Raw genomic sequence first — 21,713 nt, 5'->3', positions numbered from 1 at the left:
TTCGTTGAATTCATCTGCATTATTACATTAATATTCATCATTATATTCATCTTCATTATTAAATTCATCTTCAGCATTGTATTCTTATTCATCATCATATTCGTTCTCTTTATTAAATTTATCTTCATAATTAAATTCATCTTCATCACCATCATTATTTTATCGTAATTATTATCGAAATCCTGTCCAAATAATTGGTATTTCAGCATATTTTGAAAATGTAAAAATTTTGTCGCTGAAATTGATCCACAACAAAATTAATATCTCACTGTATAGGTATCGGAATTCCTCTTATATTAAAAGGTATTAAGGTTTGCGTCAAATCTGTGTCTTCCTTATTTGACAAAAGTGTAATCTTAAAATGAACGATACCACTGACTATCAGTTCCGAGAAGTATCTCTACCAAACACTTCATACTTCTTTGAGAAAGTATCGATACCGCCAGTAACGATTCCCAGTATTTGTTTTTTTGCTAGTAAAATTGATGACAGCGCATACCAGCGCTAACTTAAATCATATTACAATATTAAAACTTCGCTCATCCAGTCGAAGATACGTATAGCTTAAACCATTCCCGCACGAGGGAATTTTATTTTATTTTTTCATTTTCCCACTCGAGGGAACATAATCTGAACATTCCCGCACGAGGGAAGTTTTTTTAAACCCTTCTCACCCGAGAGAACGCGGTTTATTTAGACCCTTCTCACCCGAGAGAACGCGGTCTATTTCAACCCTTCTCACCCGAGAGAACGCGGTTTCAATTAGTTGCACGCACACAAACGTTGCATATTCTATGTACAGAAATCAATTTTATATGATCACTACCACTGACTGAGTGACTGGTGTACCATCCAAGCCTACTGAATAGAGATGATGAGGAAAATCTTCTTTCCTGCACAAGCAGCAACAGGTTTTATCATTGGCCACGATCACGAACGGCCACGAACAAACAATGCAGCCGAATCACAGCTCCGAGCGGCAACTGCCGATCAAAAAACAGCAACTACCACCGAAACGTCCATTGTCGTAGAAATCCAGTATCACTAAATAAAAACAGCAGCCAATTGTGGCTGTAACTTTCGCAATATACTTAGTTTCAAGGAGCAGGTTTCCTCTGCGCCAATGTAGTGTCCAAGCAAGACTCCAAGAGTCAAAGCTCACGTCCGATCGCTATAACTTTGTTCCAAAAACTGATTTTTTTGTTTCGGACACGCAGAGCGTCTCGCATAGAACATTCTCTGTTTCCCTCTCTTTCTCATTCATTTGGGATATTCTCCTCAAATTCAGACGAGGTTTTACTGCACTGAAGCAAAAGACTTAGTTCTATTAGATTTGTTTTCTCGCTGATTCATTTAGCTTAGCTTGTACCCTACACTTACGTCGGCTAATATATCCAACAGACTGAATTTCCTTTCGTTTCGCTCCGATTCAAATATCTCTCATTCTCTCAACGATCAATCGATCGCCTTTGCGATGTCGCTTTCGCTTTGTCTCAGTCTGACTCAGGGCGCATACATTCGAACCGTGCTGTCGACCTAATTTCAGATTTCGAGTAGTCTAATTGTACACTCTAATTTGTGGTTATCCATATTGCACTTTATTATACCGACTTTTTACCAATCCATGTCATATCTGCTACATTATCCCCCTTCTCTACTCTGCGGACACGGGTTGCAACTTGTGACAAAATAAATTGAGTTATCATCAATCGACTAATCGAAAGGCACTATTGGGACCACAAATATGACAATTGGGTGGGCACTCGCCAACCTAGCTATACTTTACTTTACTTCAAATGTATGTGAAATTTGCCAGTTTATTACACACATATATTACACCCGTTTTTATGATGATAAACATGGCAACTTGATTACCCCTTTGCGTAAGATACAAATATAAGAGCAACTAAAGTAGTAAATAAATCAATATGACCTCGTATTGAATATCTATACATAAGTGAATCACCACATTTTTACTAATATATTGAGTTTCTCTCTTTCTGTTAGTTCAAACTTCATTTTTAAAACAAACAATTTTAAGAAATCAGCAACACGGCCTCTAACGACAGCCCAATGTAACTAGCAACACAGATTCAATACGTTCTTATCATGACTTCATGCGACGACTACCTGTATCGAGACTGGACACACTGTCAGATATGTCTAACAGGCCTAGTACCCTTAGTACCTTCGCCTTCCATGGAAGATGGTGGTATTAGTTTATATACATGCTATTACTCTGACATCTACAATATTGTTTGAATAATCACGCTTCGCGATTTTGCGTATCATCCTTGCGCAGGGGCCATGCTAATCTTCTCCTCTGTATCGTTCCAATTTTAGTATATGTCCAGCCGAAGCTAGGACAAATAGAGGTTTTCCGTCAGATCATACCCCTCCTTTTCTTATTTTTTCCCGAAAGTACTCCCAATACGAGTGACAATGGTGCAAAAATATAGTTTCTTCGTTGACTCTAGAATTTACTACGATTTTTTAAACAATGCAAATTGCAAGAATGTTGAATTTCTTTTCACCAAATCACGAATGTTGAGTTTTAAAAAATTGGTTTCGGCAGCACTGTTTATCAAAATTTTTAGTTTTTCTGGCAGCATTGCACAACAGATTTTGACATATGTGTATCAGCGGTTGAGTGAAAAGAACAAAACGAATGAAAAGCTAATGATTACCTTCTTTTTCGTTTCGTGTGTTGCTTGCCACAAGAGTAAAGAGTGGCACAAATGGTTTCGAAGTGGTGAAAATAAAGGACACTGGTATAAAAAGGCATGTAATACATCCGAGAAGTGACGGGTTGAAATATACGTATTTTATTTTTTCATTTTCACAGTAGTTAGAGGCTTTATCAAAGAAAGTTTTATATGGGTATCATTTCTAAGAGTCAAAACCGAACAATTAATGAAAAAAAATTTTTTGACGGAAAACCTCTATTGTCATGTTGGAAAGCATCATACATCAACAGCCTACGCCAAAAATCTTTATATATTTATTGAGCTTGCTAAGTCCAGTGCAAAAGGCAATAAAAACATCGTTTTTCACCGTACCGTCTGATTTTTTTTACCGGGGTATAATTGGGCGAAACGTGCATAATCTACCAAAAGTAGCTACAAATCGCGCGTCGGTGCGTAAGGTAAATATCAGCAATCTTAATGGGTTTGTTCCCTGGGTAACTGGTAGTATTATCCTTTTATGTGTATAAGGGAACCTGCTTTACCCAATCTTGAATTCTGTATTCTTCGCTTTATGTGCATCATTACAATTAGACCATTTTAGGAACTGACAACATTGCTGATATCGATGTTACCCTCCCGTGTGGTACCTTGTGTTATGTCAAGTACCAACACAACACTGGGAAAGCGCAGCATCAACATCAGCAAGCTCCAAATCTACTGTCACGTAAAATGCGCTATTGAAAAACGTTCCGAATACGAGCGATACTGCCCCGCCGCATGCACTAACCTATTGTCAAGAAACCGCCATAGCAATGGGCGATATGCTCATTTTCAAAGTGCACACAAAATGTCATGCTCAACCTCACCACTCTCCCAAACACGACCGCTACGAACCGTGTGCCATGTACATGCAATATTCGACACAAAATTCACATCAAAACTCGTGAGCACAACTACTCTACTGTCTCATGACAACTCCAAAGGGTAAACCGCGCAGCCTCATCCTCATGCTCTGCATTAATCATCCAAAATTTAACTCACCAATAGATTCTACCACTTCCGGCTGCTAAAGTAAATAAGACACTTTCGAAACTCAACCTTGTTGTCCAAATCGGTGCGGCATTTTGAGCAAATCCAATGCTCGAAAATCTTGCTATAAATCTATCACCGTAGTTCAGATTTACTGAAGTAGAGCACAAATGCCATACTCCATGCCATTATTTTTATGAGTTAAATCACTGAATGAAATTTCACTTAATGAATTGCATCCAAGGGACTGGCAACCCAATCCTTACTTTATGTGTTTGACAGTAGCCAACATCTACTACCGGCGTGGGTATTATTTGCACAAATCTGGCTAAGATTTGAAAATAATACCCGTCTGCCAGCATACTGGCTTTGCAGAGTGAAATGAACAGAACGTATAACAGTGTCATGCTCTCTCATTTACGCAAATGGTTAGATGGTGATTGCATAAACATGGCTGCCTAGCAGTACCGTGATTGCATCGCATTTTGTTTTTTTTTTTCTTTCATCCAATCAACATGAACACATATCAACAAACACTTCAATAGTTATTTGTCCAAATTTCACGATTATTGCTGTAAAAATATAAATTTATAAATCACTAAACGTCCTCTTTTGCCCATTACCTAACTTAGTTTTTATGTTTTTTTGCATTACTCTCAGGCATTGCCTGCACATCATTTCTTTCACTCTATACCATATCTTTTTTTTTGTCTCGATAAATGTCGTTTATTTTTGTTCATATTTTTTTTTTTTGCTGACACCAACGAATTTTGGTACCATCTCTACACAAACTTTTTTCCGTCTAAACGGCTTGTTTTCTACCAGTTCTTTTCTTTTTTTTTTCTTTTTACCTTTGTTATAGTATATAACAAAGGTTTAGAAATTGGTCGAAAAACACGAAACTGATCCGAGGCCCGGAGGGCCGAATCACATATACCAATCGATAGAGCTCGACGAACTGAGCAATGTCTGTGTGTGTATGTGTGTGTGTATGTGTGTGTGTGTGTGTATGTGTGTGTGTGCAGCTCATTTTCTATCGCCTGTTTCTCGGATATGGCTGAACCGATTTATGCGTTATTAGTCTCATTTGAAAGGTATTATTGCCTAGTATATCACTATTGAATTGCTTCGTGGTCCGATGTTTCGTTTAAAAGTTATAAGCAAAAATGTGAAAACTACGTGACACGGTTTTCTCCGGAACCACACAACCGATTTCAATGATCTTAGTACCAAATGAAAGCTCTTGCTAAATTATAAAAATTTTCAGGAAGTTTTATTGAAAACAAATAAGTAGTTTAAAAGTTATGCTTAAAAACGTGTTTTGACAAGGTAATAATTATCGCCTGTTTCTCAGAGATGGCCAAGCCGATTTATGCGCTATTAGTCTCATTTGAAAGGTAATATAGCCGGATAGATCACTATTGAATGGTTTTTTGATTGGACTTTTAGTTTGAAAGTTAAGAGTAATTGAAATTACACGTTAAAATTTACAATACTTTGTAACGATTTTAACCAAGATAATTTATCTAGTTTCAATTGTTTTAGTATTAAACGAGAGGTCTTAACACTGCAAATGTATTTACCAAATTTCATAAGGATTGGTTCTACTGGTCAAAAGATATTTAAAAATGATTGATGAAATTTATTCAAGAAAACCTTAATGACCAAACCTTTAATTGGACTAAACCTTTAAAACAGAATAATATAGTAAAAATGTGTAATTTTTCAACGGATGTTTCTTTGCAGCAGTTAATTAATAAAATATAGCACATTTTCTTACACTTTTAGGGTGACCGTGAATCCACCCAATAGGGTGACACAGATTTTTGTTTTTTACATGCGTCCAAAAAAATAGCGTCTTCACAAAAATTCTAGAACACTAAAATAAGCAACTTTGCTGCATATAGTAACTATCTGTCTCTTACTGGTTGCGAAATTTAATGATTTGTTTGAAGAAACCACTTTAAAATCAAGCAAAGCAAAGCCATGGGTGTAAACGTCCTTCAGAACTTGACCCTTCTTTATCGACAGACTTCGCAGCCGGTTATTAGAGTACAGGAAAATTACGGGGCTAGGGAAAAGATCCTATTAACTCTGTAGCGACACCGATCAGTCGAGATTCGAACATACAATGACTGGCTTGTTAGGCTAGCATTGTACCCCGAAGCTAACAGCCACTTTAAAATCAGATCTGCTCAAAAATTCGGTATACGATGTTTTCATTGCTTTCCTATATTCTATAAAGTTGAATTAAATTCCGAAGACGTGTCGATTTCTTAATGATCATTTCCAGCTCAAAACGCTAAGCGCAAAAAGCCAGTTTTTACTCGACTATTTTCGATTGGAATTGGAATTTGAATGTGAAAATAGTTTCTTTCTAAACCTAATATTTGACGAGCAGCATTCCAAAAGGTCTCTTTGCGACTCGTCCCTTACGGTTATTACGGCGGCATAAATGCACTTGAATGCGTCTATTTTGCATGAAACGGTTACTGGTGTTATTGGAAAGCTTATCCTTTAGAATAATTGGGTTGAAATCTATTTATGCCGCCGTAATAAGCATAAGAGAAGAAACGCAAAGAGAATCTCTCATTTGCACATTGGAACTGTTGACATGTTGGTCGAGATTTCCAGGTTTATCTGTAAGTAAAACATAAAAAGTTTTGACAAAACGGGTCTTATTTTAAAAAGGAGGTACTAACACTAATCGTACCACTTATGGAGGTATCAATCGGCACCAAATCTAAGATTTTTGCTTTCTGACCTAATCTGACCTAATCTGACCTGACAATCTGACAAAATTTGGTTCAAATCCGTGAAAGTCGATTACACGGTTATCGGATACTTTGTATGTGTTGACTCCAATAGATAATTTTGAGATTTCACAACTGAATAACTTGAGAACGGCTGGGCCTAAGAAACAGTTTATATAAGAATTTAGTTCAAAGTGATGCGTATATAATTTGACTCTGTCAGTTTTATGAAAATTACAAATTCAAATACAAATCAAACATAATATTTTAACTGAAAATGCCTATGTCAAATGACATATAAGATGGTATAACAAAGGTTCCTTTCACCACTAGGTGGATTAAATCGGGTTTTTCCATATGTATCAAAGAATTATTTTTTTTACTATTTTTGCACAAACTTTTTTTATCAGCCGAATGCCATCTCTTTTTTTGCTTATTTGCTTTCATTTTTTTTTTTACTGAATGCCATCTTTGCACATACATTTTCCTATCTGAAGCCGTTTTTGCTTACACGTTTTTTTTTCTCTGAATGACATATATTTTTTGCTTAATCGTTTTTTTTTTCACTGACTGCCCTAATTTTATTTTGCCTGCTCATTCATTTTGTTTGTCTCCATTTTTTTTTAACTAAGTCCAATGAATTTTTTTTTGCCGCCATATTTTATTTTGCCCACTTCACAGTTCCAGCTCATTCCTTATACGTACGGTCGTATGAATTACCGTACTTCGCACACTCTATAGGTTGACATATCTCCTGTCACGTAAAATGCATTACATTTTTTTTTAGATTTGCCTATTATTGCTGCTTATTATTTTTAAATCCTAGGTTTCATCATTGGTTTTAACTTACCGAGGTGGAATCCTACCAACTGTGCCATTGTCGCGCTTTTCGTTCTTTTCTTTCGGGAGCAAATTGCAAGTGCGACTTACGTCGGCTAATATATTGTCAATTGCAAGGAAAATTGTACGTGTACCATCCAAAGTGCGAAATCGCTCATAAAAGTGCTCTTTTGCATTAAATCGTTTCGGTATCTTCGGCGCACTTTTTCGTTATCTTCCAAGCAATAAGTGCGCCGAAGATACCGAAACGATTTAATGCAAAATAGCACTTTTATGAGCGATTTCGCACTTTGGATGGTACAATTTTCCTTGCAATTGACAATATCCAACAGACTGAATTTCCTTTCGTTTCGCTCCGATTCAAATATCTCTCATTCTCTCAACGATCAATCGATCGCCTTTGCGATGTCGCTTTCGCTTTGTCTCAGTCTGACTCAGGGCGCATACATTCGAACCGTGCTGTCGACCTAATTTCAGATTTCGAGTAGTCTAATTGTACACTCTAATTTGTGGTTATCCATATTGCACTTTATTATACCGACTTTTTACCAATCCATGTCATATCTGCTACACTATCCAACACAAATTATTAAAAATATCAGCGATTTTTATGACACCCCAGGTAACCAATAAGCATTTCCAATGCAATTTAAAAGCAAGCCAATAAGCATTTAAGTTGCCTTAAATGCTACTTAAATGCTATTTTGGCAAAATATGCGGCTACTTTACTGCTAGCCCTCTTATAGTGCTGACAATGCTTATTTGCAGCTAGTTACCAACAAGAAGAATTTAAATAGAATTGTGGATGCCAATTTACAACAGTTATGCAGTCAAAAAGCTGATAAACAACAACCTGCAGTATAAAACGCCAGGGATGCTAATAAACGATTGATTTACTGCTTATTTTAATGCTTATTGGTTACCTGGGACATAATGCAAAATAAGTTATTCTCTAATATTTTAGTTTGTTGACTATCATACGCGACCAATCAAAGTGAGCTGAGATCTGTTTGAATGCTTTTTTCATTAAAGACTTCCTAGCAGCCAAATTTCCTACATTTTTACGTGCGACGAAGAAAATGTCGACTAATCGTTTCAATTTCCGTCATTCCTAAAACGAAAATAACCCACGTTACATATATTCGCTATGTGCGCGAAACGGTGCTGCCACCTTCCCAAGTTTGTTCTATTTGTGAAGTCTGTGCACAGGTTTGTTAAAGAGTGAAAAGGATAGACAAAACTTTGCACGAAATCTTCACAAACTTTCCATATGGCAGTTCCATGAGAGTACAAGAGATCGATTTGTGCTTACATAGCGAATAGAAACCGACTTTTGACTGAGCTGAGATATTTGTTATCTTACAATTTTCAATAATCTTAATATTTAACTTGCGATGTTGGTACGCCAAATAAAACTTTGCATAAAAAATAATTTAGCCGCAAAAAAGTGACTTTAGTGAATTTTTTGCATCAAATATAAGAAGAAGAAGACAACGACAACAATCAATCTGTCACTGAGCTGGCGCCTCTCTCTCAGTTTTGCCCCGGCTAGTTGGGTTTTCAGACTTTTGCTTCGGTATTAAAAAGCACACCTTTTTCACAAAAGTTTTCAGCATGATAGCTACAGAAACTTTTAATCAACATTCATGAGATAATGCTCAATATATATGATTGGTATTGGTTTTAGGCTTTAACGAGAAAAAAAACCACGATTTCCTTAGACGGTGCACATTACCCCGGGGTACCCTACAGCAGCATAGTTTAATTTGTGGCAATACGAAGTTTGTCGGGTCAGCTAGTAACATATTAAAATTGTATGTCGGCAAAGTATTTTTATTGGCGAAAGAAAAGGCAAATAGGCTGAATTTAGAAACCTGCTGAAAATACCCTCCCGTACCCTACACTGAAACAAGAACCATGGTATCTCGTACCATTTTGCAGAAAACAGTTGCTTTTTGTAAGTACCATGAAAAAGCTATTCAAATTTACCATGATTATTGTACAAGTAACATGTTCTCAGATTCAGCTCAAATATACCATTGCAATTACCTATTCTAAAAAAATCAATGCTTTTTGACAATTTGCAAGTGGACCGTGTTGTTAACTCGATAATAGATTCTACTATAATAAATAACTCAGTAATCTTTTATTACACTATTTATTGACCTAGTATTATCAATTGCAATGAGTCACATTACCTTAGGCGGAACAAGTGTAATGTTCCGATTAAACACTATTACGAGTAATTTTTTTCAAAAAAAGAAAAAGAATACGGCTCATCATACTATTTACCATAACCGATTATTTTTGCTGCTCAAACCAATATTTGCAATATAATTTAACTGGTTAATTTTCGTCAGCACTACCACTATCGCTTTCGTCATCCGTCGAAGACGGTGAGCTACTCTCATTGTGTTCCGTGTTTTCAGCATCGTTGTTCAGTTGACGATGTATACGTAATGCATATCTAGTGATCCTACGATTCATAATGGGACTTACGGCTGGTGACGAACTAGTTCTGCTACTAGTAGCCGCAGATGTCACCTCTGATGTAGTAGATGGATTATTCGTATTTCTGCTGCTATTACCGCCAGTACTGAGCATAGGGTTGTTACTGTTTTGTTGAGATGCATTACTCCTATTTAACTGTTGCCGTAAAAGCATCTCTTCTTCTCGCATCCGAGTGAACTTCTTTTGTGTTTCCAAAATTTTTTTCATCATACCGTGATGTTCAATAACTTTATTCATACATATTTCGCAAACTGTTTTTGGCAGTGGGTCAGTCGGAGCTATCTGAAAGTAAAATTCATCATTGTTGATATGAAACTGTTTTCATTGTAATTGGTCTTTACTGGTTACTTGGTAAATTACAATTTGTATCATTATAATTATTATGCTGTTTTCCATAACGTTATGATGTTACATTTTACTTACTTTAACTGGTAGATAATTGTTGATCTTTTGTTCTAGTTCATGTTCGTTTCCTTCCGCTCCGTAAATAAAAATCACAGAACGATGAATTTGCGAGCATAATCTGCACAGAAATCCAGTAATGCATGCTTCCTCAAGACTACCCATATAAGCGACAAATGTTGATTAAATAAATATATCAAAAGTGATTTACTGACACAATTCTCAAACTTATTTTGTTTTAAATTCTTAATTTTTTCAACTAAAATTTTTTCGCTTTAAATATTATATTTATGTTTCATCCGCGCTCTGCGTGTTGCTATTTTACGCTATATGATGATTTACTCTAAAAATACTCAGAGGTGAGAGATACGCGGAAGCAGCCATCTTGGGAGCCAATCACCCCATCGACAGGCAACCATGTTTTCGCTGCCAACATCTCGTGTGTGCGAAAATGAAATAGCAAGTCAGCACTGCGTTTCACTCAACTGCCAGCAGTCTGATTTGGACCCGCTGTCAAATTTTGAGCCCCAGGACATGCTGTCGCTGACGTTCACTGCAGCTCGTTATCAGAGCTGCCACAAATACAGATATTTGTGCATGCATAAATTGGGGACACATCAATTATTTCAGTTGCTGTGATTTCTGGCTCTACTAATGTTCCTGAATTTTAAAGTACTCCATAAACTATTTATGGTATTTAAAAGATTAGATCGAGAAAATAAAATACTCCAGAGAAAACGGTATAGTCCCAAATTTATGCATGCACAAATATCTGTATGATGGCAGCTCTACTCGTTATAGAGATGTCGATGGGGTGGAGCCAATCGAGCAGCGAGAATTGAAGATAGAATTAACAAAAGGGCAAATGTCGCAAGCGTAAACAAACCGAATGAGGGTTGTTTTTCCTATGCTGGCCCAGCAAAAAATAACTCTCACTCGTTTTGTTTACATTTGCGACATTCGCCCTTTTGTTAATTCTATCTAGAATTGTCAAAAGGGAGCCAATCGAACCAGGGGTGTGAAATTGTCAAAATTTTGCGGGCTAAACATCCATGGACGGCGACTACTTGGAACCTGAGAGAGATTCGCGGATAGGAAAAATTCGTACGTCAAATGCAGCCAGTTGTTATTATTGGTCAGAAATGGAAAAGTATTGGTAACTCATACAAGTTTTCGGCTGGTAGTTCTTTGGGAAAACACAAATAAGAAATTAAATTGGTCTTATGTTTTTCGTTGTAAATTAGCTGCTAGCTAAAAAAAAAACGTTTGATAATATTTTACACTAAGCATACTTTCGAATTTCTCACAAAAGTACAGTGGACCCCCGTTCGTTTGAACGATTCCTCATGCAAACTAACGGGGTTACTTTTTCATTTGAACAACTGGTAACCCAAAATATGCTGAAACCTGTGTGAACTGGCCGCCCTGCTCTTTGTTATTGTTTTGGTGGTTTGTTTTAGTTGGCAGTTGCAAGTGCGAATATTGCATTTTCTGATCGGATTTCTATCTTAATCGTTAGGAAAACGGCATGTGAAACCGATTAATCACGCTAGGTCAGTACAAACAAATCGTGTTTATGTGCATTGTCTGCATAAACAAATGATGTCATGTTGAGAATGACGTTTGAACCATTTTTAATTTGCACGTCGTGCAAACCAACGGGGTTCAAATTAAAAAGTGTTCAGATTAAAAACGGTCAAACGAACGGGGGTCCACGGTACTCATAACGTATCATTTTACATGCAATAAACTATGCGCTTCTGATTTATCGCATGTTGCATACAGTATTTTTGCAAGAGCTGATGTCTCATAGACCAACTAGCACCAAAAAATGTCACTGCAAGACACGCACTTTTCACGTTCAATGTAGAGTTCACGCACGCGCTTGAACAGTCAGCCCAAAAATGAACACAAACATAATAAGAAAAATAAGAACTGTCAAATAATGAGAAAAAGAAAACCGTCTTCGCGACTCTCTCTCAGCTTGGAACCAGCCAGTATACCGAAAATAACCTAATATTACTTAAATTATAGCTAAAAGGCTGTGTTTAACTGCTTTCTAATCAATTTCGGTAGTCTGAAAATGAATAAACCTTTAAGTAGGCACCAGAACCAAAAGTACCAAAATCAATGAGTGGGACATGTACAATGTATGTAGTTTGACAGCCACACCACCCCGCTGAATCGAACACGCATACTGTTTGCTTAAATGTTTGATTAACAAGTATTGAAATAGTTATGAAATCTACTTAAGCTTTTGTCACGCACCTTGAATATTATACTCGGACACAGTGTGTATAAAGCTTTGCGATGCATTTCACATTGATTAAGTTGAAAGATATATCGCATCGCTCTATTGTGCAAAATTGACGTAAACAAAACAGAAGCGCATCATGTTGAAAACAATCACGTCACACTGCTACAGCATTTTATTCCGTAGCAAGTGCTGACAGTTTTTGTCACCCCACTGTCACAAATGTCATTCCCATACATTTTTCGTATAGCCAACATCTCATCTAGCCCATAACAAACTTTGCCTCGGACCAAATGTATTTGTGAGTAGCTCACTCTAACTTCAGCCTCGGATGAATGTGTATTGGTAAGCGCTCGAACAAAATTACTTTTTTGCTTTTTTTCTTTTTGTGTCGGACGTGTAGGAAGCGTAAAAAGATGTTAGCTGCATCTTTACCCTTCAGTTTCATACGCCTGATTTTTGCACACTGATGACAACAGACGTCATACCTCTAGACAAGTAGAGGCGCTAGTGTGTCCATTGTATTCCTGGGAAATCATCTTCAGCAAGCAGCCAGCACTTTCTGAGCTACAAGTATCAAAAGTATGTTTACGTTTACCAAAAACAGCTGTTCGGTGTCGCGTGTCGGTGTTTGCGGAATAGTATCCAGCTTTTTACGCGCTATAATAATGGCCGCTATAAATTGTGTTCGTAATATGCGAACAATCTTTTTGACAACTCTGCATACATCAAATCTGACACTTTTCTCTTGCAACACTACCGTGCTCTTTCTTTCGTTTACGTCAAAGAAGGAGAGCAAAATTGTGCGAAATGTAAACAAAACTATTGCTCTCCTTTTTTGCGTAAACGAAAGAAAGAGCAACACTGCCGTACATGAGAAGAGTGCCCAGTTTTGATGGATGCAGAGTTGTCAAAAAGATTGTTCGAATATTACGAACACAATTTATAGCGTCCGCCATTATAGCGCGTAAAAAGCTGGATAAACGGATTCCTTTTATCAAAAACTCGACCGTGCTTAAATTTAATTTCTATCTATTTCGAATCGCTGAGGGTGTCGAGAACAGCTGCTGGTATTGGAATAAGTACAGTCTGTGCCGCCTGCATAGACCGGCTATCACGCCGAAATAGGAAGCTAAAGCAGCAGTTATTTTCATTTAGGATATTTTCGTGCTAATGTTTGCTACTTCGTGATTATGTTTACTGCCGAGAAGTTTCCGAATATCTGCCCCAGTCAGTTTATTGGGTTGCGGCTAAATGTAAGTACGATCCAGCGCTCAATTGTGGAAAGTTTCACCAATTCCCTAATGATGGAAAAAAACAACAACGCATATAGTTAGCGGTAGTCAACATTATTTTGTCGTATATTTGAAATTATGTATCAGCTAACCGGTAAAAATCTGCTGCAAATTGTGGTGCAGGACGTTATCGACTCGACAATTGAAAGCACTTGCAGTTTGTCCGCATCCATTCGGGACTCAATCCGTTTCGAACAGACTTATAAAACGATGCCGCTGGGACCGCTTACCGTTTAGATAATCAGCAGCCACGTCTGCAGCTTACTACGTAGTATTTCTGCACCATTTTTCGCAAGAAGGTTCCGCTACTAACCTTTGAGTGTGGTGAATAACTCGAAATGATAACATTGCATGCAATACGCGTGTAAATTTTGTCTTTCAGTATACTATTTAGAAACTATTGCTTCACTATCAATACCGTGAAAAAATGTCGGCATGGACCGACAATTCCAAAATCATCGTCGTAAATGTTTATTGCATCAAAGTTGATCTACCTTTTCATTCTACTTTTTTCGTTGAAACAGAATACAGAACTGCGTAAACAGATACAGAACGTTTTAAGCATGAACCTACAAAAAGGCATTTGTGCAAACGAAAACCAAAACAAGTAAAAAATTGTTTTTCTACATATGCTGGTTGGTACTGCAAAAAATTTCCACTCGGTTTGTTTACGTTTGTATATTTGCCGTGTGATGGATTGAGTAAATCTTATTTGCTTACGACTGTAGTGAATAGCATTGGCGCGGTAGAATGAAATCAAATTAATAGCACTCAGCATATATGAATTGACAAACTTGCTTAGCTTGGATAAGCAGTGAACTTGGATAACAGATGAAAACAACACTTATATGGTAGCACTGCCCAAATACTAACTCCAAGTAAGACGTGACGTTTGGCAACCTCTTACAGAATTCCTTTGCGTGTATGCAACGTTTCCCGTAAGGTCGGGTAACATGAGAAAAATGAGATATGTCATTCTGTGTGCTACTTTCGAGAACAACAGATGTGAGGTTCGAGATTTGGATACGACGACTTTCATCTTAATTACATAATTATAAACAAATACAACAAAGAATAAAAGCTATCGATTTACAATCAGCAAGATAAACGTGCAATTTTGTAATACGCGCATTTCAAATGTAACGCAAGATGAGCTTTGCTTCCATAACTGATGCTTCAAAAGTGAATGTTTTCCTATAGAAATAATGCATCACTTATTATGGACGGCCCGAAAATGCAATTGCAGCGCCGTACACAACACTGGTAGTAGTTACGGGAAACATGCTCTGAACTGTCATTATAACATTATAACACTGACAGATAATTATCATTCCAATTTTGACATTGTCGCCAGTCGCCACTCTGTATATAGTCACTCTAGGGGTAGCGTAGATCGACTATGAGGTCTGTTCTGATGACTGATGCCAAATCGTTGGCTTTAGTTTCCGCCAAGGGGTTTCCAGTAAGGCGTATCAGTGCGTAGTAATCAGAGATTACTTTTGTAATCATTTTCGAATTAATTAGGTAATCAATGGTAATCAGCATAGTAATCAATGATAATCTTAAGTAATCATTGGTAATCATGATTAATTTTTAGTAATCACAAGAGATTGATTACTGGTAATCAGAGGTAATCACTGAAGTAATCAAAAGTAACTTTTTTCAAAGGTGCGTAGTAATCATTGCTGTTGGAAACCGCTTGGTTTCCGCGTATCTCTTACTGTGGAGTATTTCTAATTTACTCAGGGGTATATAGGCTACCCCGTAACGAAGTGACAGTTATTAACAGTTTCCCGTAACACCCGCCAGTGCCAAAAATGTCGCGACGATCGTTTTTACGTGCCAGTCAAAATTGACGCACCTTCGATTTCCAAAGGAAATGTTCACTTTTGTTACGTTAAATGTGAACGCAAAAAGCTGTCTGGATAACGATTCGAAAAGTGCGTATTGACTAATTCAGCATTGTTTCATGTTTTCGGCAAAACTGTTTGAATTCTTGGTGGGTTGCTTGATTGATTTGTTTACAAGATAAAAAGCGGTATTTCTTACAAGATTGTCACTCTTGTGTACGGTTGTCTGCTCTAAAGTATTTAAATATTGCGTGTTTCATTGAAAGTTATCCGCTGCGTAATTATAAATGAAATGCTTTTTCATGACTGCTGGATCGATTTTGTCGTTAACAGAACAAGTTAAACAAAATTCAAGAGTAGATCCAAGCAATAGAGATTGTTGCAGTTGTACAAAAAACACTGTTACATGACAGAACCATATAGAGCATTTTATTTAACAGAAGAAACAGTTATGCTGCTATTGTCATTACCACGGAAACGTTTTGGTACTTGACATAATGTTGTCAGTTCGTAAAATGCTTTATTGAAATAATAAACCAATTCAGTTCTTATATGCACAAAGGATTTTTTGCCAAAAAATGATAAGCTCTTTCTTTGATTTTTACGCCGCTTTCAAACATCTGTCGTGAACCACGAACCAGCAGTTTTAGGTACGCTTGATTTGTATGAGAGCTGTCACATTGTTACCGGGTTGTATATAGGTGAACAAAAGCTTCATTCGACAAGTAGTTGGCGCCGCGGTAAAAATGATGATATTTTTATTTCAAGCTGTCAAAACACGTATCCAGCTTTTTACGCGCTATAATGGCGGACGCTATAAATTGTGTTCGTAATATGCGTACAATCTTTTTGACAACTCTGCATCCATCAAAACTGGGCACTCTTCTCCTGTAAGGCAGTGTTGCTCTTTCTTTCGTTTACGTAAAAGAAGGAGAGCAATAGTTTTGTTTACATTTCGCACATTTTTGCTCTCCTTCTTGAGCGTAAACGAAAGAAAGAGCACGGTAATGTTGCAAGAGAAGAGTGCCAGATTTGATGTATGCAGAGTTGTCAAAAAGATTGTACGCATATCACGAACACAATTTATAGTATCCGCCATTATCCAGCTTTTGACGCGCTATAATAAAGCATTGCACGCAGATGTCAGTGCGTTTTTTCCTCCCAGGTTTGACAGTGTTGTGGGGTTTGTTTTGATTACTTATTCGTAAGACCCAGAAGCAAAATACTGCAAAAAGGGCAAAAATATATGTTGTACAGAACTGTTATCATTTTCCTGCTTCGGAAAAGCCGGGTATTTCCGGTTTCCGCAAACAAGTGGTACCAATTACAAGTAATAAACCCACTAGCAATAAAATTAGGTTACAAAGGGAATCAAAATAAAACACACAAAAACGTCAAACCAGAGTTGAGGTTAGGCACCGTGCAAAGGTTTATGGTGACCGCTATAAATTGTGTTCGTAATATGCGAACAGTCTTTTTGACAACTCTGCATACATCAAATCTGACATTCTTCTCTTGCAACACTACCGTGCTCTTTCTTTCGTTTACGTCAAAGAAGGAAAGCAAAACTGTGCGAAATGTAAACAAAACTATTGCCTTCCTTCTTTTGCGTAAACGAAAGAAAGAGCAACACTGCCTTACAGGAGAAGAGTGCCCAGTTTTGATGTATGCAGAGTTGTCAAAAAGATTGTTCACATATTACGAACACAATTTATAGCGTCCGCCATTATAGCGCGTAAAAAGCTGGATAGCACAGAGAACAGACATCCAGGCTAGAACAAATTTATCGCGATTTTCTGTGTAAATTTTTCTATTTTTTGTGTGTATTTTTTTTGTTTTGCGTGTAAAATTCGACCAATTTTCAGCGCCGCCTAGTCCATGAATCGCCACACTAAAATGGATAATCTGGCAACCGCAGGGGGCTGATATGACGTCACATTTTCGTTGCTCACATGAAAAAGGCGGCAAACGCAAAGCGATTTCACAAAACGAATCTAACTAATCATTTTCACAGCTTCTTTTGTTTCGCATCAATTGCCTGCCTGGCATTAGCCATGTGACGCTAAAACCTTGGCTAAATCAAACTAAAACTAACAAAATTTAACATTTTACACATCCGACTCGGTTGTCAGCTTGAGCCCATCTATGAAGCTGTCAGCTTGGGCCCGCTCTATGTTGGCTACGTTTTTTTTGTACAGGTTGGTATTGAAAGTGTCATTCCCGTGGGCAACCGCGTATTCTCGTTGACGTTGCTGCTGACACTTACGCCGGCTTTGTGCTAGGAAAAGAGAGAGAGCAATATTTTCGATTGTGTTTTACCAGTATTTTGATAAGTCATAATGGAATTTCCTATAAGAGCGAGAAGACTTGGAAATCTTTTTTTATATCGATCTACACAAATGTGAATGCAAGTGGCGCCGCTGACTAACGAATCGCCAAAACTACCGAAATCTAGTAGTTATTTGAACGTGAATGAAGAAAAGAACGGCCGTTACAAAAATTTACACAGGTTGAGTAGTGACTATATACAGAGTGGCGACAAGTCATCCCAAATGTATGCAAGGCGGCTTTTCCAAGGTTTTTCTTTCTCTTTCCTGCATACGCGTTGGATAGGTCGTCTGCTCGATTGGAATGACACTGACAGATAATTATCATTCCAATTTTGACATTGTCGCCACTCTGTATATAGTCACTCTAAGGTTGAGCACCCTAGCTTGGATGTCAGTTCGTCAGTGATAGAGTGACTATATACAGAGTGGCGACAAGTCATCCCAAATGTATGCAATGTGGTTTTTCCAAGGTTTTTCTTTCTCTTTCCTGCATACGCGTTGGATAGGTCGTCTGCTCGATTGGAATGACACTGACAGATAATTATCATTCCAATTTTGACATTGTCGCCACTCTGTATATAGTCACTCTAGTCAGTGATTATCAAAGTAAATTGATATATACCAGGTATATGACAATGCGAGCTGTCATATACACTGCACTAACACATCTACACTAGTTTTGAGATTTCGAGCATTTTGTATGGAAAATTAGTTAATTTTTTTAAAAAATCGTTGGATACGCAAGATTTGTCTTTTTTTTCTTACAGCTTTTATGTTTATGCTTAGAACATTATTTCTAGTATGTATTTTCATGAATACAATGAAGTGCAACATTCCAAATTGCAAGCGGAAATTTTTTCGTCAAAGCGGTATTAAGATGTCTCATAGAAATGTCGTTATATCGCTTTCCTACAAGTAGTAAAACAAAAAAGATTTTTTTTAAAATGCTCGGACATGATTGTTCAATAAGCAGCATGAGCAACATTGTTATCCGCCCGCGATATTTTTCGTCTGATTTTTGGTAAGCTTTTAAAGTGTTAATTATCTTCTAAGACCGTTTTGTAGCAATCTAAGATTACTTTTTATGGTTTTCTACGTAGTGTTGAGACGGGTAAATTTATGATAAAAAGGTATCTGATAGAATAAACAAAACAACCCATGACTTTAGCTATAAGGTACGATGAGAAAATAAAACACTTCACTTGTATTTTGACTACTGAACGAAACGCACGCATATTTCATTTACTCTGCCCCATTAGGTTTTGGGCCCAGGAAGTTTCGCGAAGAAAAATGTTAAACTTACAGTCATCAAGTGGATCCGGAGTTCAAGCGAGTGCAGCCGCACAGAATCATTCCATACAGAATCATCCGGCAATAGAGCGGTTGATCGGTCGTGAAAACTGGAGGACATGGAAGTTCGCAGTGAAGACTTTTCTGGAAGTGGAGGATCTCTGGGAAGTGGTGCAGCCTGCCCCGAATGCTGACGGAACTGTTGCTGCGGTAGATGTGCGAAAGGACAGGATTGCACGAGGAAAAATTATTTTGCTGATTGATCCGGTAAATTATATTCATGTAGAAGAGGTTAAAACGGCGGCGGAAGTGTGGAAGAAGCTAACCAACACCTTCGAAGACACGGGATTAACGCGCCAGTGGACCCTGTTACATAAGCTAATTATGACAAATTTGATTAGCTGCGGTTCGATGGAGGCGTACGTGAATCAAATGCTTTCAACAGCACATCAGCTGATTGGAATCGGATTTCCCCTAAACGACAAGTGGATTGGCATGCTGCTCTTGGCTGGTTTACCGCAGGAATATCGTCCGATGGTGATGGGCCTGGAAAATTCCGGAATCGAAATCACAGGTGACATCATTAAAACGAAGTTGCTCCAGGAGACGGATTTGTCAGCGCCTACTGCGGGACCTGCATTTGTTTCTACAAAGAAAAATTCGAACGGCTACCATAGCAACGCAGACGGTTATTATGGCAACACAAACAACTGTCATAACAACGCAAACAGTGGTTATCGTAGCAACGGGAATTCGAAAAGTAAAGGGCCTAAATGTCGACGATGTGCGAAATTTGGTCACATAGCGAAAAATTGTTATTTGAACGAACCATCGAAAGGAAATGGACCGGATAGAAAAGCAGACGCATTTTGTACAACTGTTATGTCAGTACGAGATGAAATTTCGGATAACGAATGGTATTTCGATTCAGGATCAGCCTAACAACGAACGAATGTTGGAAAATGTGTGTGAAGTGACCGGTAGCATTTTCGCGGCAAATAAAGGTGTGATGAAAATCGTTGCGGAAGGATCTGCTAAGATACGGCCAATTTGCAATTCCGAAGCGATAGAAGTGCGAAATGTTAAATTGATTCCGGAGCTGGCAGTGAATTTACTGTCAGTAGGAAAAATTGTCGATCAGGGCCACACTGTTATTTTTCGAAAAACTAGATGTGAGGTGGTGAATCCCAGCGGTAAAGTAATTGCTACTGGATCTCGTTCGAACGAATTGTACAAGCTGGAGCAGAAAAGTTCTATGGCACTTGCGTGCACACCGCGAGCAACGGCGAAGTTGTGGCATCAGCGGATGGGACATCTAAGTTCTGCAAGCTTGGCAAAGCTAAAAAACAAATTAGGTACTAATGTTAACTACGAGGATGCGGACTACGGAAATTGTAAAATTTGTGCCATTGGGAAGCAAGCAAGATTACCGTTTACCCACGATGGATCAAGGGCTAATGAAGTGTTAGAGCTTGTCCATTCGGACATTTGTGGGCCAATGGAAGAAACATCGCTGGGAGGTGCCCGTTATTATTTGTCATTTACCGATGATAAAACTCGTAAGATTTTCGTTTATTTTCTGCGTACCAAGTCACAGGAGGAAGTATTGGAAAAGTTTAAAGATTTTCATAGCATGGTCGAGAGGCAAAGCGGCAAGAAGCTGAAAGTTCTTAGAACGGACAATGGTTGGGAGTATAAAAACAGGAGCTTTGAAAGTTTTTTGAAGCGATTGGGTGTTCGTCATCAGACCTCAACAGAATACACTCCGGAGCAGAATGGGCTTGCTGAATGTGTCAACCGGACGGTTGTGGAACGAGCGAGGTGCATGCTGTACGAGGCGAATCTGCCAAAAACATTTTGGGCAGAAGCTGTAGCCGCAGCAGTATATCTCATCAATAGATCGCCAACGAAGGGTATCGAAACGACACCAGAAGAAGCGTGGACGAAGCGGAAGCCGAATCTTTCCCACATTAGAGTTTTTGGCACGACTGTTATGGCGCATATACCGAAGCAAAAGCGTCGAAAATGGGATCAAAAGTCTGACGAATGTGTGCTAACTGGTTTCGATGAAGAAACGAAAGCGTACCGCTTGTATAATGTGAAGACTGGTACAGTTTTCAAAAGCCGAGATGTAACTTTTATTAATGAAGGCAGTAATGAACGTCATGTGGTAACAGCAGTGAATTCCAAAAATCCCGAACGTACTTATGTTAGGTTGGATTTCACGATTATGGAAGTCGAAAATAAAACCGATAATCATCAAGACTCAGCAGCAAATGAAGAAGCAACTTCAGGTGATGAGCATTTCGAGGATGCTGCTGACAACGTGACAGACTCTGCGCTCCCTCCGCGACCAGTTTCAAATTCACCCGAGTCACAGGTGTTGAGGCAAAGTGGTAGGGAGCGCTTTCTTGCAGGCAAGTACAAAGATTTTCATGTAGAATCAAAAGGATTGCCGTCTTTGAAATTTAC

General features: G+C 38.1%; 1 protein-coding gene and 1 non-coding gene across 2 annotated transcripts; both read right to left on the bottom strand.

Moving 5' to 3' along the window:
- Positions 1 to 2,257: 2,257 nt before the first annotated feature.
- LOC128733232 (U6 spliceosomal RNA) lies at positions 2,258 to 2,367 on the bottom strand. Its single transcript, XR_008411907.1, has one exon. It is a non-coding gene; the product is annotated as a U6 spliceosomal RNA (small nuclear RNA).
- Positions 2,368 to 9,475: 7,108 nt separating this feature from the next.
- LOC128744577 (uncharacterized) lies at positions 9,476 to 10,454 on the bottom strand. Its single transcript, XM_053841696.1, has 2 exons — positions 10,244 to 10,454; positions 9,476 to 10,102 (listed from the first exon to the last, which is right to left on the bottom strand). The coding sequence occupies exons 1-2, from the start codon at positions 10,385 to 10,387 to the stop codon at positions 9,656 to 9,658; spliced, it is 591 nt and encodes a 196-aa protein (XP_053697671.1). The 5' UTR covers positions 10,388 to 10,454; the 3' UTR covers positions 9,476 to 9,655.
- Between the last annotated feature and the right edge of the window lie 11,259 nt (positions 10,455 to 21,713).

The sequence above is a fragment of the Sabethes cyaneus genome, chromosome 1 (assembly GCF_943734655.1).
Source record: "Sabethes cyaneus chromosome 1, idSabCyanKW18_F2, whole genome shotgun sequence".
Taxonomy (NCBI): Eukaryota; Metazoa; Arthropoda; class Insecta; order Diptera; family Culicidae; genus Sabethes; species Sabethes cyaneus.
This window is presented reverse-complemented; position numbering and strand designations above follow the sequence as displayed.